General features: G+C 39.7%; 1 protein-coding gene across 1 annotated transcript in view; it reads left to right on the top strand.

Moving 5' to 3' along the window:
• Positions 1-11,109: 11,109 nt before the first annotated feature.
• LOC128784711 (pinopsin-like) overlaps positions 11,110-25,284 on the top strand; it is a 73,964-nt gene continuing 59,789 nt past the window's right edge. Inside the window, exon 1 of the mRNA XM_053936546.1 lies at positions 11,110-11,446. Coding sequence (XP_053792521.1) covers positions 11,110-11,446 — 337 coding nt within the window. The remainder of the gene's footprint in view (positions 11,447-25,284) is intronic.

Below are 25,284 nucleotides of genomic sequence, written 5' to 3'. Positions count from 1 at the left end.
AAGCTATTTTAAATGAAATTTTTGATTGTCACGGGACCAAATTAAGCTGGACACTAGAGATTTAGGTAATAAAATAAGAAAAGAAGAAAGAAGCCCAATGATAAGCATCTCCTCTTACTAAGGAAATAATGATAAAAAACTACAGTACTCATCATCAAGAACACAAGGAACAAAAGGGCAAAAGTTATACCTCTACAGCAGTTTAAATCCTGAACATGGACATGACCCTTTACATCACCCAGAGCATAAGCAATAACAGCTGCTGATAAATTCTAAGGGGGAGATCCCAAAACGTTTGTGCCCTTTTTCCCACTAGCTCCATTACTACTCAGTCATGGCATTGACATGCCTGACTCCATATCTCAGCCAATCACTGCTTGCCTTGTGGCTTCTGGACATCCAGCCCAGGGATATGGACAGGGTAAATCAGGACAAGCAGCTGATTTTTATGCTTAGTTCTCCTTCCAGACCAGGATATAGGAGAAGGCAGTGATTGTGAGCTGAGATCTTGTGTGGATATTAAGCAAGGTTTATAGTCTTGGACCTGAGGGCATGGAAGGTGTCTGTGGGTCTGTAGCTTAGACAAAGCCAGAGTGTCCTATACATGCAAGAAAACCTACTGAAATTGAACGGGGCAGCTGCCTGCTCTAAAATGTACCTTATCAGTGATGAGAAATAACAGAACTGGCTTTAAGTGCATGGCACAGGTTCCTTCAGCAGTGAAAACATGGCATCATATATTTCAGGGTTTTATAGAACTTGCATGGCCCAGATGGTTGGTGCCTAAATCAGTGTCTCACAAAAAGCTGCTACCAAGAATGCCCAGGAACAAGAGGAAGTACCCACAGGGTACAACTGAGTTCCCCACTCTAATAAAAACAATACTTTCCAGCTACCAGATAACCTCCATACTGTGAAACAAACTGAAGATTCTTGCCAATCTTTCAATACATATAATTTCATCCTCCTCTGTGATGACCTCCTTTCCTGCACCCTAGTCTATTCTTCAGTACATCTGATCTTGGTGGGCTCTACACCTGCTTCCTTCCTTTTGCTGGAAACAGTCTGCCAGTTGAAGGAAACAAGTCTCACATCTAGTATGAAATGTATCTACTGTAAAAAAAATCATCTTTGATTCAAAGGAACAGCAAACCAGTTGCTAAGAAAACTAAGATGTAGCACTGTGGCCAGCGCATGTTCAGAAACACAAAACAGCTCAGAGCCCTACCTTCTCCCTGTGGCAGATCTGACATTTGTGTGCATTGCTAGCTTGAACTGACAAATTGCTCAGTATTTTCCATTAACATTCCTGCTGGCTTGTGTTATAAGTAGGGAGATAACAGATTTCAGCTGAGCTGGAGATAATGCTAGAAAGCAAACTGCCTCAGCCGCATACCAAATTACTGACAAGCTCTGACTGGTACCCAGTTGCCTCAACTACTGATGGAGGGTGAGATGGCCAGACAGAACAAAGCTAGAGAAAAGTAGTGCTTTGGTTCTTCATCTCAAGCAGTGCTTTCTGAATAAGAATTAGGAAACTCACAAGTTTTGTTCCCTTTCTATTGCCCAGGAGAAAACTTTTCCTCAAGGAAAAATCAGGTCAGAAAATGGTTCAGGGGTGAAGAGATCTGGATTGGTGTATTAGGCTTCTGCAGTCCCTTGGGCTTTGATGAGATGGATGCAAAATTCCTCAAGGTGCGAGAGGGACTGACACAAGAATTTGGGAAGTAGACATGATTGATGAAAATAACTGTTGGGTTATGGTATGACTATAAAGAAACAGACACAGTAGAGGCTGTTAAGGCAAAGTTTCTAGACAGAATTTCTAGCATCTTTTATTAGGCCAGATAATATACTTGGAAAAAATAGATAAACCTCATGCATACAGCTTCTAGCCTCTATTACAAATAATATATTCTATTAGACTGGTTTTTGGAGACCCACACTTCTCTGGCTTATCTCCTCTTAGAAAAGAGTTGGATGGGATTTTCAAGGATGTCTCAAACACATTAGATACCTCTGTGTGGGTAACTGAACTTAAAATTGTTTTTAGGTGAAGATACTTGGCTTTGACTCACAAATTCTCCCTTAGTTTATATGAAATTAAAATTATCTTCTTCCACTTTGAAATGCCTGTTCTGAAGGCATTTCAAAATCTTTTAATAGTGGTTTTAATATGATGTAACGTGTTCTTATCTTAATTCCAAAACAGGAATGATTGTATTTTTAATATATAATCCTAAATTTCAGTAGCTGCTTTCAGTCTTGCCTTCATATGATTTCTGCAGAATAAGGAGATTATGAGCAATTTCAATCTTGGACTCACATCTAGTGTTCTCTCTCCAAATTCACAAACTGTGGAATCTGTGCCATCCAAAACATCTAAATATGTAATCCAGGCCAACGCATTTGTCATCTACTGTGATTCTTTACAAGCAATCAATGAGTTGATTTCCTAGGCATAGGTTGTGGGAAACTGTGATAAATCTGAGGACACTTTGGTTTTGCTTCATTGTTAAATTCCATCACAGTAAGGATTTTAAGAATTATTAGTGCTTACAGCTATGGACAAGCAGAAAAGGAGAGTTTCCTTCCCTTTCTCTATATTTTCTCCTTATTTTGTTACTGTCATGCAAAACAAAATTATTCCAATGTTATCACAGTAGCTTCTTGGCAAAACCATTGAATGCACCCCCACTCTTTAGTGTCTTGGGTATGCACAGCATGTCACTGAGCCCAGAACTGCCCTACATCATATACTGAGCCAATGAAACCATAATGGCTGATGGTTTTTTTTTTTTTTTTTTAAGTAAGGAAAGAGTCAGGAAACTTTTTTTTTCTTTTTAGAACAGCATAACAGAGGTTACCCCTAGTGCTAACTGGGGTTAACCAGTTAGCCCCTAGGACTAACTGGGTCTTCCTCCACGAGTGAAGTTGGAGAGATTATAAATGAGAATATTAAAAGCAGTTCCCATAGGAACATAAGAAAGTAACTTAACTCTTACATGCTTTCAAATAACTGGACACAATTTCAACTTCCCACATGCTGTACAGATGTAGGTGAATGCAACAGCAGGTGCTCTCAGTACTGCTCCCCACTTGATTAATTTGCTGTCCCTTCTTCTGTATGATATTTGAGACTTCACTAAAACTCACAAGATTTGTTTGAAAGCGAGAGGTAAACAAGAAATTCATGGGAGATGCTGGAATTAGCTATTTTTTTTTTCAATTAAACCAAACCAGGAATTAAAATCAAATGCTCATGTCTAATTTCTGAAGCACCACCAGAATATCAGAATTACAACCCAAATGGACACTATCAGAATTACAACCCAAATGGACACCACCCAGAGCATGGCAACTCTTCAGTGACACACCCTGGTGATTAGTAATGCTGCCAAACTGCTCTGAATCTGTGACACAAAAAGAGATTCAATGAATGTAAACTGTCTGACGATGTTTTAGTATTGACAAGAGTTGGTTTTTTTTTTGCTACTACAATCCACTTTTTGAACTCTTCCAAGTTCATAGCAGGTAAGTTAATTTCAAATTACTTTTTTTTTTGTATTTTTAGTAAGCAGTTTTGTCTGACTTTGCACCAAGTAATGAAGTTCAATTTAACACCACATATTTTCATGCAGTTGAAAAATTATTGTAAATATGTGCAACTAGTGACTGTGGTTGTTTTTGTAACTAGATGCCATAATGAAGAATTTCAGAGGTAGGCATTTCACAAGTGACATTTTAAAAAATGAACACTCTTAATTTTAATTTTAGTTAGGCATCTTTAAAAGAGGTACACTCCTGCTCTCTCTCTGAATGTGACATCGACACAATATTTTGGGCTTCGTTTTTTTTTTTTTTTTCTGGGAGAAGCAGTTCTTAGTTTACAGTAGAATTCTAATCAGCAAAATTGTGATACAGTGTGTTGTCTGAAAATGATGGTATTAAGTATTTTCCTGATTTATTTCTTCAGAAAATTCTTATTTTATTTAATGAAATAGTTTTACTTAAGCTGAATTGTAGAACAAAATATTGCTATTAATACAACTGATGAGGTCTGCTTAGGCTTCCACTGGGAAAAGATTTTATGAGTAAAGTTCACACCACTTTTTTTTTTGATGGACTGTTTTTCTATAACAAGAGGTACATTGGCAGATCTGTCTTGAAGCCAGAGATGGTGAAAAAACTGCAAGTGTGATCAGATAAGAGGTTAAATTCAGATAGATTTAACCTCTTATAATATGACTATGATGATTACTTTACAGGCTTTAACTGTAATCTACAAATTTAAAAGACTCATTAGAAAATCAGCAAAAACCAGAGCTAAGAGATGTTCAACAAAGCAAAGTGTACTCTAGTTTTTCTCTCAGTGGTTTTATCTAGCAATTCGTTCCCCATGGGCACTTTTTTCCCCTCTGGAGGAAGACCAGAGCAGTATGTCTCAAAGAGCAGTATAGTAGTATGTCGGATTCACCCCCAGATTGGGGTGACCCCGGGTGGTGGTAAAGTCTCTCCTCCAACCCGTGCCTTCAAAGAAAGACTCAGTAGTCTTCAGTCGTCTGGTCTCAAGGCAGTTTATTGCATGTTATCTCAAGGCACACACACTCCCTGGCATTCTCTCTGACTCCTCCCTCTGCATCTCTCTCCGTCTCTCTTGCCCAGGGGGCTGGTGCCATCTTTTATATCACACATTACGTATTAAATGTTTATAGTTTTTCCCCAATGCCTATCACCTATATTGAACAGTGACTTCCTACTCTAAACCAATCTGTGAGTGCCAACATCACCAAGAACATGAAGGATAGGAAGGACTAAGAAGGAGGACAGGGCATGCCCAAATCTCTCCATCTTAGAACTTCTGACCCCCATGTACAAAACTCAGACCCCTCTGTCCAAGGCCTAAAACCCCCCTGTACAGCACTCAAAAATCCTACCTTTCACTTTGTGACTACTTCTATTATAATATCTAAACTTTTGTGATTTCTTGTTCTTCCTGCAAAGTTGGTAAATTGTTCCATGGGTCAAATTCAAAACCACAGGGGTTTCCAGCTGCCTACCAGGGTCTCAGAGGCTTCTGACCTAAACCCGGAACATCCAAGAGTGTCTGAGGGACACCTTGGGTTCCGATAGTAGTAGGCAGTAGTAGTGACAGTACACATAGCTTTTCAAGCCACATGCTGTTTCTGAGATACACAGACATATTTCTGAAAACATTGGTTCCAGCAAACAGCAATCACAGTGCTTGTTCAGTCTGTAAATGCTTAAAATGTAAAGATTTCTGGAAAACACAGACAAAGCAGATGACTGATAAATTACACACAAGATATTCTGGTTTTGGTTTTGTCAAGTCAAAATCGCCAGATTTTGACACGTATTTAAACTGCGTTCCTGATCGCTGCCGAGCAGGTATTTATACCTGCTTGCTTAACAAAACCAGAAAAAGTGCTTCCCAGCAGTAAGCGTGAAAAGAGCGCCCAGCCCAAGCTCTCTGTGCAGCCGTGCTGGCACCACCTGCGCTGGGGGAGCCCCGGCGCAGGAGGGGCGGCCGGGCTGGGTGCGGAACTCGGGGCGCTGGGTGCGGATCTCGGGGCGCTGGGTGCGGATCATGGGACGGTGGGTGCGGATCTGGGGGCGCTGGGTGCGGATCATGGGACGATGGGTGCGGATCATGGGACGGTGGGTGCGGATCTCGGGGCGCTGGGTGCGGATCTCGGGGCGCTGGGTGCGGATCATGGGACGATGGGTGCGGATCATGGGACGGTGGGTGCGGATCTCGGGGCGCTGGGTGCGGATCTCGGGGCGCTGGGTGCCCGCCGTACCGGGCGCCCCGGCTGCGGCACCGCCCCGGCGCGGGTGGAGCTTGCGGGGGCTGCGCCGGGAGCCGCGGGCGGGAGCGGGACGAGATGCGCCTCGCTCGTATTCTTTAACTTAGCAAAACCATCCGTTCACTCTCCCCCGCCCTCTCGAAGCTGGATGTCCTCGCAGCCCACCGGGGAGGGGAGAAGGAGAAGGATGTGAGCGAGCCGGGCGAGCCCGCCGCCTCCATCCCGCGCAGCGTGACCGCTCCCGGCAGCCGGCGACCACCGCCCGGGAGGGCAACCCGGGTACCGGGGCTCCTGGTGCCGCCGCTCGGGACGTGTTTGCCGCAGACTTGGGTGGCTGTTTTCCCTTTGGGTTGCTGTGGATGAAAGATACAGGTGGGTTTTTCTTCCACCCTCCCCTCCCCTCCCAAAGAAATGTAAAAAAGTTGAAGAATCCTCAGCGGAGGTTGGCTGGAGAGGCTTTTGCCTGGTGCAGTATTTAGAAGCCTGGGGTAAGCCCGGGCATTCAGGAGGTGCTTTCAGTCCCCGCTGCTGCCGCCGTCCCGGCTCGGGCTCTGGGACGCTTCTGATGGCTTCAGCCCAGCTCAGGAGTGGATGTGTCTCATCTACTCACAGCATAGATATTTCTGTGCATAAACTTCCTCTTTGTACGTAAGAGGGGTTGCCTTAACTTTCAATATACTAAATTAAAGTAGCTTCTTTTTCAAAAGCTTGGGTTTGCCACACTTAGATTTCCCCTTGAGTAAATAGTACGCCATTCAAACGTGTGAACTTCATCACACGTGTTTTGTACTTACGTTGTTCTCATTTCTATGTCTGTGTCATGAACGTGAACTGCTGAAAGTAAGTCTGCTGATCTGCATACAAGAGATTCTTCCACAGATGGGAGGTTTTGGGAGCTGGGAGATACCCAAACTTCTGAACCATAAAACCTCCTCTCAGTCTTCTAGCTTAGTTCTAAAGACCTCTCTCTGGATCTCTTGAAATCTTGCAGTGTGTCTTGGAGCATGGAAAAATAGTCCAGAACAGATGGGAATTCTCACTTCAAGTGCTGTGAAGTCCCATGAAGACCCCCATCTTTCAGCGGTGTTTTAAAAGAATTGTTTTAGATGATACCTCTGGTTTTGGATGTTTTCTGTTAAAAACAATTCCTTTTCTCATCTGAAAGATGAGGTTAAATATATGTCAACTTAAAAATACACTATTGCTGTCATAATTCTGTTAGCAGGTCAAAAAAGTGATTCTTCCTTCATAAAATTTCATCTGGGATTTTCTTTGAAATGTTATGTAAGGGGGTTGGTTTGGATGTTTTTTGTTTGTTTGTTTCTTAATTTAACTTTTCACTAGAAATATAAGTTGTTAAGTGAAGGAAAATAACTATGTTAAAATTGATTTTTATATGAAGTAAACAATGAGTTGATTTAGGTTGTGTGGATATGTAAATGTAAAAGGGTTTTTTATAGCTCCTTTATATTCCAAGAGAACAATGCAGATATGGTGGAAAAGGATAAGGGTGTTTTTAGTAATATGAAGTTTGATTTTATTCATTTTATGCATTTTCTTCAGATTTTAAATATTTAAAGTGAATTAAGCATCAGCTTTGGAATGTTGCACAATGTTGCATGAGAAGATGGTAAAGAATCCCCCAGCTGGAAACCCGTGAAGTTAATGTGTTCAATAAGTTATTTGGTAGCAAAGTGAGGAAGGAAACAATCCAACTTCACTGCTCAAACTAATGTGTGGTGTCAAGTGCGAAAAGAAGCCTCTCACTCTCAGTATTAAAGCCTGTGCTCCCAGAAGCTGATCTAACATCTTCTGAAACCTTATTTTTTTCCAACTGACTACTTCAGAGAAAATACAAGCAGTGATGGGTGTCTGTGTTGCTGTATCTTTAGACTTTTACTGTCAGAACCAGTTAACAGATGCAGCATTTCATAGCTGGTGACGTTAAACAAACTTTTGGCCCATTTCACCTGGCCATATGTTTTGTATCACTTTGGGTATGTTTTCCATTCCCTGTCAACTCTGACAAATTCAAGGGGACAAACTGGATGCTTATTTATTTGCACTGGGTGGAATAGCAGGTTGTATTGTTTTGGGATTTTTAAACATTTTTTTGAGAAGCAGAATTGGCAATCCTTTAAGCTCCTGAGTTTGCTAATAATTGGGAGGGTTCAGGTCATGGGTTCAGGTCCTTCTAGGTCATGGAGCCCTGGGGAGTGCAGAGTAAGACAGGGTTTATAGAGTTCCAGAGTAACCTCTATTAAAAAAGGAAAGTCAAGTGAAACTTTGAGCACAAAAGCTCATCTACAAATGTTTTTCAACAATAATGTGTATTATTTAGTTAGATGCTAACATTAGGTAAACTTGGACCCATTCTTCAAGGGATTAGTATGGGATTTTAGAAGCTTTTTTGAAATCTGAATGTAGTTTCTACCTAATCCACATAAAAACTTAGAACTTTATACATGAGCTTCTAAAAAACACTTACTCCCACATAGCCCAGATCTTCAGATGTCTTCCTCTGCAGACCTATGTCTCTTAAATTCACCCAGAACTTTTTGAAGCTCATTTTTGTGCATCATGTTTGTCATCTTTTGATGTCGAGTAATATAATTTTAAAATGTGTCTTACACTGAACTTTCAGGACCTGCATGTCTTCCTGTGCATTAAGGTATCATTTCCCAACACACCAGGGCAGAACTTGCCCAGATAAAGCTGTGTAGTAGTGAGAGTGTAAAGTGTGAGTAGAGTTCAGTGGAGAAATGATCTGGACACTGGGCTGGGCCTGCACACTTGGTGTCACACTGCTAAATTTTAGTCAGCTGAGTCCCATCCAGGGCGTAAATATCCTTTTATAAGCACTATAAATATGAACTCTTGATATGTTTTTAAGAATGCAGGATGACTGTATAATAGACCTACATTTTATTATTTATGTTTTGGACTAAATTTTTAATCATGGGATAATTTGTGCTGGAACAGACATTTAAAGGTCATCTAGTCCAACCCCCTGCAATAAGCAAGGACATCTTAGCTCAATCAGAGTTGAAGACTCTGTTCAGAGCCCTGTCCAATCTCACCTTGAACACTACCACGGATGGGCATCTAGCACCTCTCTGGGCAACCTGTTCCAGTGTTTCACCCTACCTTGTTGTAAAAAATTTCTTCATTATTGACCCTAAATTGACCATCCTTTAGTTTTAAACCCTTACCCCTTTGCTACAAGCTCTGCTAAGAAGTTTCTCCCCATTTTTCTGAAGTCCCCTTTAAGTACTGAAAGGCTGCAACAAGGTCTCTCCAGAGCTTTCTCTTCTCCAGGCTAAGCAACCCCAACTCTCTCAGCCTGTTCACATTGGAGAAATGCTCAGAAGAGTATTTTTAAGATTTGGGTTTTGTTCCACTAAATTTTTACTCTGTTCTTTTAAACACTATATACAATTTAGAGTATATTGATGGTGAGACCCAGTTAGTTTCCTTCTACAATCTGTAAACAGAATTGGGTAAGAGATTTTTTTTTTCCAAAATTGTAGGAAGAGGACTTAAAAAGTTCTTTCTCTTATATATGCTACATGGGAGCCTTTCCAACATAAATTACCATGTACCTCGTAAAGGGGGAGGAAAAAATCATAAAGCATCAGTGTTTCAGATTCTCAATGACTAAACAGTAGAAGGTCTGTGACGTGTACATAATTTACTCACCAGAAAAAAGCCTTAAGACAGTCTGTATATGTTAAACTTTAAAATCTCTGCAACATTTAGCACAGTGAGTTTGTGAAAGTAAAGAAATAGAAAGACAAAATACTTATTCTAAATTCTTACCATGACACAAAGATATAAAAGAAAAAAGCAAGCAACCACTGAATCTTCAGTAAACTGAACTCTCAATTTTCCAGTTGCTAAATACATATTTTTCTACAAGACAATTTCCAGAAAACAACAGTTAGGAGTAATATAGGAGATGCTTCATTTTAATGTGTGTGCAATCATTCTAGGAGTACGTGACACGTGACAGAGAATCTTTCAAATTTTTTTAGTCCAGCAAGCTAAGGGTAATCATGCATTTCTCACTGAGGAGTGGAAATTCATATATATATAGATATATATATACACGCACACATATAGACACATCTCCATTTTTATGGAAAATTCTGTGCAGAATTTGCCTGCAAGCACAGAGAAGGTAGGCTACGTAGTTATGGGTCCACATTAAACACTATTGTTTCACAAAACACACAAGCAATGTATTCACTGCATGTGGATAAAATTTACACCTGTGATATGAGAGATGTGAGGCTTTGGGTGTCGGGCTGCTTTGTAAATAATAAAGGAAGACATCTATCCACTGGTAAACATGGGAGGAGGGAGATTGTTATCACAGATCTGCAAACCTTTGTGTGCACATGAGAGCTTGAGGGACTGCATTTGATATTTTTCTTTCTGGGTAAAGAAATACCTTCTCCTCCTAAATTTGTCATCATTTTAATTAAGGTCAAGCCAAGAATGAAACTTCACTTGGGGTAGATTGACTTAATGGGGAGGAAAACAGAGTTCTTCCTCTGGGAAGCTGATGCAAAAGATATGTTTTGCCATGCATTTTCTCATGTGAGGAACTTTACTAGGAAGGTGCAAACAACCTTCTCCATGCTAAACTGTGAGCTAGGGAAAAATTGCTTAAAACATCAAAGGAAATGTAAACAAACAGATGTTTTGGTTAAAAATCAGAATAAAAACGGAAAAAAATTAGAGATACTTGTTACAGTTTAAAATAGGAGGGACTGTTAGTAAATTATGTATCTATTTTTTGGTTTTTGTGTGGAAAGAGCTGTAACAAATGGTTTTAACCATTTGTCTTTTCTGTATTTTCAGAACGACATCAATTGTCAGAGGAAAGGTGGGTAGCTGCCATTGATAGGGCTGTCCATCTGCTCTGAAGGAGGAGATCATGCTGAAGCATCTTTTTAAGATGCCTTCCATTCTGAACATCAAAAAAGATCATCTAATATTATCCTAGGTTTAAACAAGAAAGATGAATTTGAGGTGATTGTTCACTTGGTTCTGTTGCCCTGGAGTTACTGCAGAGCAGACCCCTGGAAAGACACAGTGAAGGAAAATAGTTCTGTGCTGCAATACAGTGTTTCACACCTGCATAACCATCTAAGAGATATCTCATCTGAGCAAAGATCACAAGGCTCCTGAGAGGATTTAATCTGTGATGGAATGACTTCTGGGAAACGGCCCTTTTGCAAAGGGCACCCTGCTTTTCTGCCCTCACTGATCCAAAATGAACCACACTTGGATGTATAACCTGAGCTTTGGTGCACCTGCACATCCTGTTGAGCCAAGGGCTGGACTCTCACGAAGTGGGCACACAGTAGTGGCTGTTTTTCTCGGATTAATCTTGTTTTTTGGTTTCTTGAATAACTTGATTGTCCTCATCCTCTTCTGCAAGTTTAAAACCCTGCGTAACCCAGTCAACATGCTTCTCCTGAACATCAGCGTCAGTGACATGTTAGTGTGCATCTCAGGCACTACCCTCAGTTTTGCGTCCAACATCCGTGGCAAATGGATCGGAGGGGACCATGCTTGTAGGTGGTATGGCTTTGTCAATTCCTGCTTTGGTAAGAGTTCAATGATGATTCTTTACTATTCTTCTTTTTAACACTGGTGCATTAAGCAACATGATTAGGGAGCTAAATGCTCTTCTGTGGTGAACAGAAGGATACTTTTATTACCTTGTTATGGTCAAGCACAAGTGACTTGTATCTTTTAAAACATTTAAAAAAAAAGACTTTATGAAAGGGTAGCATAGATCTAATAAATAATTCCAAACATATCTCATTCTTCAAAATTACTTATTTCTTAAGAGCTAAAAATGGAATCTAATAAAAGGCAAGGCACTGGAGAGAGTTTGATTAAGTGTATGAACATATATAATAATTCCCTCTTTTTCAGGAAAATCTGTGCCATTGCTGAACTGCAGGTCCCTCAGTGTGCTTTCTGTCATGAACAAAGCTTCCTGAAACTACTATATTTACAATTTTTAATTATCTCTCGATCTATAATATAAATTCCTCATGTCTCAGATAGCGAGTTCTCATTAGATGATTTCTGTTCTGCAAAGCAAAATATTCATTTTAGACTTGCAGGCTTGCAGCTTCAGTAGAAAATTAAGTTGCAGGAATAGATTTGTCAGAAGTGATGGAAAAAGTATTCAGTGTTGTTCTCGTGTCCAGACAAATTTTTTTTGCAACCATCCTTTGCACTGCTAGATGTAAGTGTTGTAAATGGATTTTTTTAATTATTAAAAGAAGATAAAGGACAGTGAACAGTCAGAGGGCAGTCTTCATCCCTCCAAAGATGAGACCTGTTGCTTGAAGATGCCTGTTGCATCACCAAGCAGTGACCCTTTCTTTGTTTATTCCTACATTCATAAAAAGATCCACTGAAGAATGAACTGGCCTGTGGTGCATGTCTAGATGTGACCCTTATCTAACCCAGACCAGGGGATTTGGCACAGCTCCCTCTTGCTTTAAATGCTTGCTTTGGTGCCTCCAGGCCAAGAGGACAGGACAAATGCATTCCTGGTTCTTCTTCAGCCGTGGATTGCAGCACATCTTGTGTAGGCCCTTTGACCCAAGAAGTGCTCCCACAGCTCTTGATATAAAATCAGGTGGTGAATTCAAAAACATGTTCTCTACCTGAATCATAAACTCTCTGCTACTTCCTGTGGTGTGGTCTCTAGTAGCTGTCCCTTGCTCAAATGTGTGCTCCACTCATGACCATTAACTCATCCTGGCAGCTTCCCCTGGGAAACTGCTGCTTTGCCCAAAGTGAAGTCTCAGGAGTTAGTATTGCTGTGTAACATAAGAACAATTACTTTGGCCATCCAAAAATAGACTTTATGGTCAACAGTACCTTGGCTTGTTTTGGTAGGTTGTTTTCAGTTTGGTCTGTGCTGAGCAGAATGACATGTCTTCCAGGTTTCATTTCCATTTTTCTGTGTTTTATATATTCCAATATTTCTGTAAGTGGTTTTCTCAGGCAGAAAGATGTCAGGACTGGTTTTTTTTCTCCATACTTTGAGCTTTCTTTTTATTATTTACCGCGAGGGGATTTTATTTACCGGAGGGGGGAATAACATTTGAAGAGAGGGGGAAAAAGAGGCAAATGTTCAAGGGCTTAGAAAAAAAGGTATGTTAAAGTGCCCTTTCGAGCCTGCTGGCTTCTGTCTGAATGTGAGTTACCATCCCACTGACTGTGGAATAATAAACCTGCAAATGCATAAGTTTCTCCCAGAGTGTTCTGCTTGTGGAATAATTCTTCAAAGTCAGATCTATATGAATTGGATGCATGGCAGGAGTGCAGATTTCTGTGCTATTGTGATACCTGTTTTCATGTGATAGTTTCTGCTATAGTTCTTAAAATTGATTAGATCATCAAGGAACACACAAGCAAACAAAACAGCAACACCCGGAATGCCAAAGGTGTCCCCAGCTCCTCTGAGGGATGTTGATGCTGTCAGTGGGGTATCCTGGGAAGCTGAGGCAGCCTAAATGCAGGTAGTTATTAAAGTGTGCATAGTTCATGTGAAAGTCTTGCAGCACTGACATGTGTTCTTTCATTAGTGTGTATAAAAGGCATAATGAAGAAGTTTGCTTGCATAGTTATAATTAAAAAATGTTGATTAGGATATAGCATGGGTAAAAGTAAATAACAATAGGAGTTTGCCTAATATTTATGTGTTTTTAAAAACAAATTTTATCTGCTGATAAATATCATTATTCATTCTTTAGCTATTCCTAAAAAATTCTCATACATTTATTAGCTTTCCCTCCTTGGTTCTTCGTGTCTTATTTTGGCCCATCAAAGATAAGAGAAAGGGCCCTAATGCTCAAGATCCAGAATAGAGGTGTGTAATAGGAAAGGTAATTAAGATGAGCTGAAGTTCAACATCAAGGTTGGTAAGAATAAATGCTTCAATATTCTTATCTGTTTGGGGTTATTTTTGTCATGGGGTAGATGATCCTATTAGGATTAACAACAGTATAGGAACATACAGTTAATGATGTAAAGTGTTAATGATGTTAAGTGTTCATGATGTTAAGTGTTTAAGGATATGGTTTTGGGGCAGTTACGGTGGTGCTGGGTTGCTGGCTAGACTAGATAATCTTGATTATCTAGACTCTTCCAATCTTGATGATTCTGTGATGCTCTGAGTTCACTGGCCCCGCTAGAATTGCACTTTTTTGTACTAAATGAAGGTATGTGCCTTTTTTTTTTTTCTAACTGCAGTATTTTTCTAAATCATGAAGAAACTTTAAGTGGGCAACTAATCTTCATGACTTGGTGATTATTTCATGATGTGTAAGACACACCTAAGCCATATTCAAACTGTTAAAATATTTATAAATGCAGTTCATTCTTGCAAATCTTCTGAAAGGACTGTATTTTAAAGGTCATTTCCCCTTCTCCGACTTGTTTTATGATACAGTGAAAGCCTCCTTTGTGTTTTAAACCAAATGGAGAGTGAAGGTGTTATCCTTCAGGTCTGTGGCTTGAATGAAACCTGAGGGAATGAAAGTAAGAAGCTGAGATTTGTTTTAAATGTGAGCACAAGGTGAGAGATCACTTTTTTTCCCCTCTTAACTGTCTTACCTTTTTTTAAAATCACATGCCTGGGAGGTGAAAGCAGATCTGATGCCCCTCCCAGCAGTATTGACAGTGTGATGTACGTTGGTGTCACTTGGTAGGAAATCGAGTAAGCTGTTTACCAGGCAATCCATTGCCTACCCCAGGCACTGAAAGACCCTACAAGAATGAGCACCAGGGGGTTGCCATGGGCACAGTGGACAAAAATGATGGACAAAGAGTAGTTTTTCGGTTTAATTATTCGCTGCTGTCCCTATATCTGCTTTGTGATTTCAAATCAATCATGTGGAAAGCATAAGGTTTGGAAGCTAATGGAAGTGCAGATGCTGATCAATAAGCATGTAATGGGGATTTTAAGGAGAAAATTAAGTACTTTGAGATCTGCTATGGAAGTATGAGCTGTTGGGTCTTGATTTAGGAAAGCACCAGGAATGGAGCTAGAGGAGAAATGTCATGGTCTGTTCCCAGAGTAAATGATTTTACCCTGGTGCTCATCCTTGGTTGCAGCTCTGTTAAGTAGGTCACTGCAGTGGAAATTGCACATCACTGAGCTGGGATGGATTTTTAAAATTTGCTGCCATTACACACCACTTCATTGCAGTTCAACTGGCTCATGGTTATACATTCAAGCAAACATGAAAAGTCACACAGGGACAGGATCTATTTTCACAGCTGAACTCTCAGTAAACTTTGCAGGCAAGGTGAAAAAAGGATGCTTAAATATATAATGAAACGTCTAAGCATTAGATTTTAATTTAGGAAAAATGTATTATTTTTAAGGCACTCCCATAGAGACCACATACACAGGAAGTGATACGCCATCCTAAGATGAGGATTGTCTTGCAGTTTTGATGATCTCACATGTAATCTCTGCACAGTGCCTTATTAAACATTTCAACCCTCTGGACAGATGCAAACTTTCAGAAAAAAAATTGTCTTTTCTCAAGATACTTGCACTTATGTAAACTTCCCAAACATGTAGGACAGGCAGAATTTGAGCTCAGAAGACTTCTGGAGTTCAATCTTAGAATCACTACTCTATGCCATGTCATATCAGGATTAAGTATTAAATAGATTGATACATATGAGAAAGACAAAGCTGTCTCTGGCTGCAGAAATCCAGCATTAGATTCTAATGCTGGAAAAGTTCCAAGGCACATTACTAGCAGGGAAATTTTTTGTGCCTGTTGAACTCTTAGCTCTTGTTTTCAGCTGATTGTTTTTCTCCTTCTTAACCTTCATGGTGGTTAAAATATCTGGCAGCTTGCCTGAGAAATTGTTTCCAATATTTCATTGTAAAAAATAAATTCTGATTAGTGTTGTGTAAAAGAACATCGCTATTCTAGAGGAGCCAGAGATGCCTATGTCATGCAAAAGCTGTATGACTTGGTGTCTGTGTCTTCCCACACAGCATCCTGTCAGTCCTGGGTGCAGCAGAGGGCTACAGTCCTATTTGAACCGAAGTAAAGCATGCAGATGTGTCCTAATGTCCATTGATAACTCAAGGTCATACCTAAATGAGGACTTAATCTTTTTAGAAACCCTGTACTCAACTCGGTGGGTAGATAATCTTTTCAGTCATATGAAAGCAGTTATCGATTTATTCCCTTGTAAACTGCCAGAGAACACAATGAATGAGAAATGGAGCTGCTCGTGATTTTGCTTTAAAGTTCAGCTGTCTCGTGACCTTAAACAAATAATTTTCTTCTTAGTATTTTACCTTGATTTTATATGCTGTGTCTTAGACTTGCTGCATTAAATTAAGGTACCTACATTTAGAGTATAAACTTCCAGCATACTGGAAACTCTCTGTTTATGGGATGCAGTTGAGATCTCAGATGTAATAAACGATCCTTCCGTGAAAAGATACAGGTTTTTCCACAAAAATACATCATCTCAATTGGCTTGATCCTGCAAGAGCTCATCTGATGTTTTCTGAGCTTTGATGCAGCAAGTACTCTTCTCCCAGTGCAAAACCACTATTAGCAGCTCCTTACCTGCCCACTTATTGATTGCTCCTTTTCCAGTGGGTTTGAAATGGCATTAAAGGTGATACTTCTATAAATAAAGCTGGTAGTAAACAGAACTAATCAGTATTGCTTAGGAAAACATAGTTCTGCAACAGACCCTGAAAACATTCTCTGTTTGAAGTACATAGACTCTGTTATGCCTGCAGTCACTGTGACCCATGCAAGCTTTCCTCAGTAGTTGGTCAGCATCAGAAATAATCTGCTGGTTCAAACAGAGAGGGGGAAAACCAGTGCCTAACTCATGGGCATAAGTCAAAAGTGTTTACAGTCCCTTTAAAAAAAAAAAAAAAAAGGAGAAATGCTGTCATGACCTAGAGGGATTTAATTATTTTAATACAGTGTAACAATTGACAGTTTATCCTGAATTTTTCTATGTAATCTCCGGCATCTGATATGTATTAGATTTTATAGTAAACAAAAACATAAAAGTAGTTATTAGGAAGATATGTTATCCGAATTCCTCTTTTGTCATCTCCTCTTTAGAAAAACGGAAGTTAGCCTGCTATACTTTTTATTTAAATAACTAATCAATGAGGTAGTTGTATATTATTAAATACACTTCTCAGGGCCATACTTACATTAAAAAAATGAAAGTCTCAACCCCTTAGAGACAGATGGGAATCTTCTGACTAAAACCAGACATTTTCCAATCCCCAAGGCTCTTCTATAATCAGTAGAAAACCAAATCTGTACTGCAGCATGCAAACTGTTCAACATGTCTGAGACATTCTCTTCAGGGTGATATGAGATGTGTCCTCCATATGTCCACCCCTTTATCTCCATGGACTATGAAAGGAGCCCAAGCTCAGGGGTAGATACCTGCTCTGTGCCTCTCTGAAGTAATGAGATGACCCTCACAAATGGGGTGCTTATTACTTCTTTTTTCTTTCTCTAATTTTCTTACTTTTGCTAATAGTTCCCTCCCCACTTCAGTATCCTCTTCCAGGATGTTTCCAGGAATTTCTATTTCCTATAGGCATTAAACACTGTACAAAGTTGAAATCACCTAGAATAGTTGTGCAAGAGTGAGCATTTTTAAGATGTCTGTTGTGTTTTCGTGAAGAGGTGTCCTAGTCCTCTTACCAGTTTTACAATCCCGAATTCGTCATGTAGGGAAAATGCTGTTAGCTCTTTCTACAGGTAATGTGTAGAGCATGAGTACTGGACTTCTGCATTCAATTTACATGCTTAAAGCAGGGAGACAATTTGGGCAAAAATTTTGGAAAACATGGTAAAGAAGGAATCATGCCTTGAAAAAGAAGGTGAAAATGGAAGACCTAATGTCCTGCTTTGAATGTTATTCCTGAAATCAGAAACTTCACTCTGGTAGGCACTTTAACACCTTCTTGAGATAAGAGAAAGTTTTGCCTTGGTTACAGCAGAGTATCACCCGAGATGTGTGCTGGGCTGGAGATGAAGCACTGTGCAGCCCCTTGATCAAGCCCTCCTCTCTTCTCCCTGTGGAATGAGGAGGAGAATCAAAGTAAAATATTTTGTTGAGATAAGAACAGTTTAATAACTGAAGATAAAGTAAAATTCAATAATAATAGTAAACAATAACAATTATGACAATATAAGAGGGGAAAAATTGGTGCATAATGTGGTTTCTCACCTCCTGCTGATCAATGTCAGACCCTTACCAGCTGCCTTTCTGGGTAATTCCTTTCAACTTATATATTGGGCATGTCGTTCTATGGTCTGGAATATCCCTTTGGTTAGGTGACCTATTCCAGCTCCCTCACAGTTTCATTTGTGTACCTCCTCAGTGGCAGACCACGAGAAAAGGAAAAAAAGAAATCTTTGACCTAGGATAAACATGATTTAGCAAAAATCCCCAAATTATCAGTGTTATGAACACCATTCTCATTCTGAATAGAAAACAGTATTATGAGAGCTACTGAGAAGAAATTAACTCTACCCTAGCTGAAAAGCAGGACAGTGTCATTCAATTTACCCATTTACAAGGTGTTACAGACTATAGCTGTTGATGCTAACAGTGTTAAGATCCTGTGGTATGCAGTAGGTTCTGTATTAGCAGCCATGGTTGCTTCTCCTTTCCCTGGTCTGGGTAGCTCCAGCTGGATCCCATCTCCACTCCAGAGTGCAGTAGGACTGTGAAGTGTACCAGAACCCCCACACTTCCCTCCTCTTCCTCCCTCCTCTCATCTTTCATCACTGCAGAAATTCAAGCAATGGCTCAAACAGGAGCTGGAGAGTGCTCTCCAAACATCCTCAGGTACCCTCAGTTTGTACCAGCAGCCACATGTAGATGGAAACATTGTTTCCCTTAGCTGCCATCCTTAATGTTTTCTGATATGTTCTGTTGTATGATCAAGAATCTAGAGTCCATTTTCCTAATGCCTGTACAAAAGAAAACAGCAAAAACATGCAGAAATAATAACAGTGAAGGATGGACAACAGTTTGTGTGAGTGTGTGTGTCCCTGAAAAGAGAGACAGAAGAACAAAAGAATTCTGTAAGAAAATCGATCACCCCTTTGGCATTTTTTGTGTACAGATGTCAGCTGTCAATGCAAAAAAGTGTTCTGCTTGGGCCCAAGGTCTGTTTCTGTGTATGTGCAAGCGACTATAGATTTCTGCCAATGTTTGATCCTTTCCAATTGGGCAGCGATGCCTGCAGCACAGTCACATACTTTTGGTTCTGTGTTATAGCCACACATTGCAGAATGCTGGAGACTTTATGCAAAGAAATATACAAACAACATCAGTTCACATGGACACCTCAAACAGGACTTTAAAGGCAAAGACCATGTTGGATTTCTTGCAGAATTATCCTGATGATGAATTTAGTCTAAAAGGTCATGGCTCTAAGCCCTGATGCAGACGATGAAACAGCATTTCTGTCAGGGTTCAAGTTTAATCGTTGATATTTCCAGGCCCTTTTCCCTAATCCTGGGTCATGACAGTAACCCAGACAAGGCTATGCCTGATGCTCGCTTTCTTTTAATTTCAGAAAAGGCAGAAACCAGCTCTTTTGGTAGTCAGGTCACATACATGTGAAAAAATATGTCATTAAAATGTAGCTGGCTTTTTGGCCCCTCAGTGGGTATAACAAAATAAAATAGAGGCCAGTAAAGAAGCAATAGTCAATCAAAACCCCCCCCATTTGAGAGCAATGGACTTTGCTTGTGAAGGGCTATTAAATCCTATTTTTTTAACTATGTGTTTAATAATCTTGAGGAACTGTTAAGACCATCCACATTCTGACAGATCTGAACAGAATTCAGTATATTTTGGAAAACTTTTAAGCTTTCTTTGTAGCCCCTGAAGTATGCCAGAGAGAAAGTATTATCTTTGGCTGCTCATATTCAAGTTATATATCTAATGACCATTTCTTAACATTAATTTTCTGTATCTTTTTCTTTTTAGGAAGCATTTAAGTGGAGTCTTCCAGTCCAGTAAGCACATCAAACTTACAGTCTTTTCAGTGATAAGAAGGCTACAGAGCCATTGGCATAGTTCCAAATAACGACACAATCATAGGTGATAACTATAAAGTTCTTGTTTTCCCCTCATCTGTGGCAATTTCTTCATACTTAGAAGTAATTATTAGGGTTTGTATTCTTTTTCCTTTTCCTTGTGGCTTTTTTATGTTAGTGTTTCTGCTATGTTTCTAATGTTAAAAGTGTATTAAGTGAGAAAATAATTTTGTTAAATTAGTGTGCTGACACTAAAAAAGAAAAATAAGTATATTTGAAAGCTGAAGCTATTCTGTTTACATTTGTGATTTTCTACATATCAATACTAGCTGAGAAACTGCTTCTGAAACTGAAAATTCAGTAATATCAATAAACTACAGCCTCTACTGAATTGCAGACCACTTAATTGCTTCTGTGGTTTTCTCAGCTAACATGATTCACTTCTTAAATAATCCAAATGCCTCCCAATACTGGGAGATTTGTGGATTTGGTTTTGTTATGGGTTGTTTGGATTTTTTTAAAACTAACTCAAAATTACCTCTGTCTGCTATAGACTTTCCCATAATTGATGCAGGCAGGAGGAACATTTGGAATCTGCAGACAGCAAATGCAAGGAGTACCACTCTGAGTAGGCATTTCACCCCCATGACATGCCCCCATCCCATTTCTGTGAGATTTTCCTTCTGTGCTTTCCCTCCTGAGCAGCGTGGGACCTGGTTCCCCTCTCTCTCCTCCATGCTATGCTGGCTCAGTGAGGATCAGGGGATGCAGTCAGAGGATCACCCATGCAAGGGTGAAACCTCGGGTTCCTGGGGCTGCTTGACTCCCCCAGCATCTCTCTGTGATCTGGATGGTAATGACTCTAATCAAGGTCACCTAGGTACCATCTTTTCTACCATTGTGCCAGACTTCACCTGCTTCAGCTGAGTGCTTCTCATGTCAGCTATCAGCATCAGGCTCAATTGCTCTGGGTTATTTCAGCCAACAAGTCTTCCCAGCATGTTAGTAAATTATGTTACTTATCCTATTTGTGGTTTCTTAAGTTTATTTCACAGAAGATTCCAATATGATGGAAGTACAGTCTCATCCTGTGGCCAGATACAAACTTGTGCTGTTCCTTAAGAAAGTATAGCAGCCACAAAGCAGAAGGCTAGGGACTCACTGGGCTAAACTGGAAATCTTTACATCTATTTCACATATTTTATGTATTTTATTAGAGGAAGACATTTACTACCTGCTAATTTTTTAGTGTTGTTTTTCTTCTATTGTATCTTCTATTGTTTCTGTCCCTGGCTCCAATTTTTTATTGTTTCTATTGGTTTCACTAATGCAATTAAGGGCAGAAATAGTAGATAACTATGGCAAGAAGGAATCAGAATCAACAGGCTTCAGATGAATCAAAAGAAGAAAACTTCTTTATGTTGAATTATTTTTATAGAGATTTATAACAGTAGAAACTTGTTCAGGACCAAGTGACTATCAGAAAACAAGGTATCAAAAAGAAGACTTGATTGTAAAAAAAAAATTATAAGGAATAGATCACCTTTACAAATCAACAGCTATGTAAAACTTTGCTTAGATTAGGACTTTGGTAATTTCTAAAATTCAAAACCATTAGTTAATTCACGTATATGGCATTTTATTGCTTAATATCTAAGGGTTGTCTGAGTCTAGTACAGACCTCTGAGTACTGGAATAGCACATTAACATCTGGCAAGATTTGCTTTCAGCTAAGAAATGGTATGAATTTTACAAAACCATAGATAATCCCATTTAACTTGACCTTATAAGAATTTTAGGACACATAATGGTTAGACTTAATCCTTCTGTGCATGTGCATACTGAAGCATTCTTGTTTTTCAGATTTACAGTTTGGGGGTTGTGTTTTGCATTCAGGCTGTTTGTGGATTTACCAGGGGACCTCTTTAGACTGACTATTTAATCACCCTAATGAAATTAGGCAAGCTGTTTGGGCACTGGCAGCAGGCAGCCCAAGGCAGGGGAGGCAGGCACTGCTCTCCCCTCACTGCTGGCAGCAGAGCAAGCACTGCATGGGAGGCTGATGGCCATCCCTGTCTGCCTCAGTGTGAGTTCAGCAGGAGTTAACTAGAAACAGTTCTAGGGTAGGAGTTAATATGGTAGTGATGACAAGTTACAAATTCTGCCTCTCAGTGAAAGAGTGGAGTATGTACATGGCATTTGCGTGTACATTTTCAATATGTTCTGTACACTGACTATGGTGCACCAAGTAACTCTTCTCCATGCAATTCTTTGTAACAAATCACAGCAGTTTAAAAATGCGGGTGTTGGGGGATGTTACAGCAGTTTTAATTTATCCAAACTTTTAAATTTTGCACTGTTTTTAAACTGCTCAATTTTCAGAGAAAAAAATGTGTGGCAGTGCAAGAGGGCCCAGGTCCAGCAGTGGCTGCATGATTTTGCTGAGGATTGCTTTACTGTGTGTACTTCTCAAAACTGAAAATGTATTTCTGTTTAATATCCTTGTGAGGTAAAGACCACATCACAGGAGTAGAATGAAAGGCTGCCAGGTAAATATGCCAGTCAGAATTTAAATAGACTTTTTCTAATGGGTAGAAAGCAGGTTATGAGGCAAGATAAAGCCTTAGCTTAATATACATTGAGATAAGAGCAGTAGATAGTAGCATATCACCATCTGGTTTGCTTCATGGAACAGTTTTTCTCTATAGGTCAGTGCACCAAATGGTGTTTAACAAGGAATTTGAGAATGAGTAAGAGTTTTACAAGTTAATATCTTTTCTAGAGTTGTGGGCACTCAGACCTTTGGAAAAGAAATACTGATATCAGATACAAGCAAGTATTAGCCTCTTACTGTACTGTAATTGTTTTTTCTTATCATTTTAATAACTAAGTTATGCCTTGCAAAATGTTTTTTGTATAGATATCAAGATTATGCCATTCACAGTATTTTGCCTAGCTATTCTTCTAGAATACTAAACTTAAAGCTGAGATAATTTTCAGCATCCAGTGATATTTTTTCCAATACATAGTACCACAGCCTGTGATTTGTGGTGTAGGGGCACCTATCTTCCCTGAAGCAGTACTTTTGAATCGAATAGGTTTTCCTGTGTTTCTCTTCCATTCCACTTGCTCTCAGGAAACCTGCAAAATTTTTGTATGCACAATATAATAGATAAAGGAATTCCACTTATTAACTATGTACTATGCAAAGAGAAGTACCTTCTCCAGTTTGTTTATTCTGAGTCTGCAACCTGATGATTTAATTTGAAAACCTACTTATTGTAGGAAACAATAAACAGTCTTTCCTTGTTCACCTTTTCTCTTTCTTTTCTCTATTTTCCTTTTCTAAGTTCTGATGTTTGTTTTTCTAAATGCTGCTGAGCATTGCTGCTTAGTGGAAGTGGTTTGTGTAAAGTTCTCTATCATAATTCTCTTTACAGAGAAGTAAGTCAGAAACAATTGCTGTGTATTCAAAGCCAGGTCTATTTTCTTCCACATATGGTAGTTTACATCAGTATTGCATCTCATCTGCTTGATGGCTCCGTTTCATGTGGTTGTGCTGCAGTACTTCACAGTCAGTTTTTGTTGATTTTGAGTTATTCTGTGTAGTATGATCTGAAAACTTGTCACTTTTCCCCATCTTTTCCAGATCATTTATTAATGTGATGAATAGCCCAGGGCCCAGGACAGATCCATGGAGAACTTTGCTGTCCACAGTTTCCACTAAGAAAACTAATTTTTTTCTCCTGTTTTTTATTTCCTACCTCTATTTAATTATTTATTCACATGAAGATTTCTGTTATTGCATGGCAGCTTACTATCCTTAAAAGCCTTTGGGCTAGTCAAAGTTGTTTGAAAATCCAAGTAGGTTTTATCCAGTAGGCATCAGCCCTATCTGCACGGTGCTGTCAAGGACTGGTGATGAATTAAATAAGGTATGGTTCCCTCCATGATAGCCACGCTCGCCCCAATATGTCACACCTCCACTACTACACTTTCTAGGGCAATTTCCACTGATCTATCCAGTGTTCAAGATTAGACTTATTGGTTGGGTGAAAATGTACTGCAAAGGATTTCTGTCTGCATCGGTTATATTTAGTTTTTTAATGGATGTAGCAAAAGATCTTTCTCTTTGAGTTCCTTTGGAGGGGTTAAGGAATGGGTTAAGGAAAGGGAAATACTGCTTTTCCTGTTTGCACATCCTTCAGCCATCACAGTGATCTTGGATAGAAATAGGAGCAGCCTTCTCCGATGTTTCAGCTCACTTCCCTCACCATGTGAGATTGTGGGGTTGTAAAACTGCACAAGAGCCAGGCTTTACACTGCCTGGTTCAGAGGCATTTTTTCAGAGGCATATTTTGAGACTGCATTCATAGTATCAGATATGACTATTTATTGACCAGGTAATATCTAATTAGAATAAAAACCAGTTTGACCACTAGACATTATGAAAAACTTGACTCAGAAGACTTAGTATTTGTATTGTGTTCCATCCCTAAGAATGGTAACTGCCAAATAAACCCCCAAAATTATAGAAAATCTTTAGAAATATACTCTTAGTATTAAAAATAAGCAGCTGGGTTCAGTGAAAAAGGAGGAGTTCATTGGAAGGCCATTGGCTGTGTGCTCTGGTGGATGCTTGGCTCACTGGCTAGCGGATGCTAACACTGTCATTTCACCTCTTAGCTGATTTGATGCTATGTCCCACATACAGAAACCCCCTGAGACTGCATGTTATGTATTACAGCTGTTCACATCCTCACCATGAAGGAGGGTCCTGGGGATGCCCCCACGTTTCAAAAGGAGCAGTCCTGGCAGGAGATGGGGGCCCTGCAGGATGGCATGGGCATGGGGATGCAGCAGTGAACCTGACTGCCCTGAGAACGTCCTCCTGCTACACCAGGGCTGCACATCCATCCCTGCTTTTCTCATGAGCACGAGCCCCAAAGATTTTTCCTGAGATGTTGCTGTACAGGAGCTCCATCTAGTGCTGACATTTCTTATTCCGATTCACTAAGGCAGCAGAATAAATATACTGATAAGGAGGCAGCCAAGTTAGGAAGCTGAATTTGGCACGGCCAGCCTGCTTTCTAGAATGCAAAGGGTCCTGCAAAACATATGGAAGTGAGACAGAAGTGAATGTTCAGGAATGATTTTGTATCATTGAGATGCAAAAGGGAATTCTTTGCACTGTTTATGCCACTGGGAGCTTGTTGTTTGGATGGATAGGCATATTAATAACATTGCAGAAAAATAGAGTAGTACTCAGTGATGCACATTAAGTCACCAGATACAACTAGGAATTAAGACCACTTTTAAAGCACAAAATAAAAACCTTT

This window comes from Vidua chalybeata, chromosome 2 (genome assembly GCF_026979565.1).
Source record: "Vidua chalybeata isolate OUT-0048 chromosome 2, bVidCha1 merged haplotype, whole genome shotgun sequence".
Lineage (NCBI taxonomy): Eukaryota > Metazoa > Chordata > Aves > Passeriformes > Viduidae > Vidua > Vidua chalybeata.
This window is presented reverse-complemented; position numbering and strand designations above follow the sequence as displayed.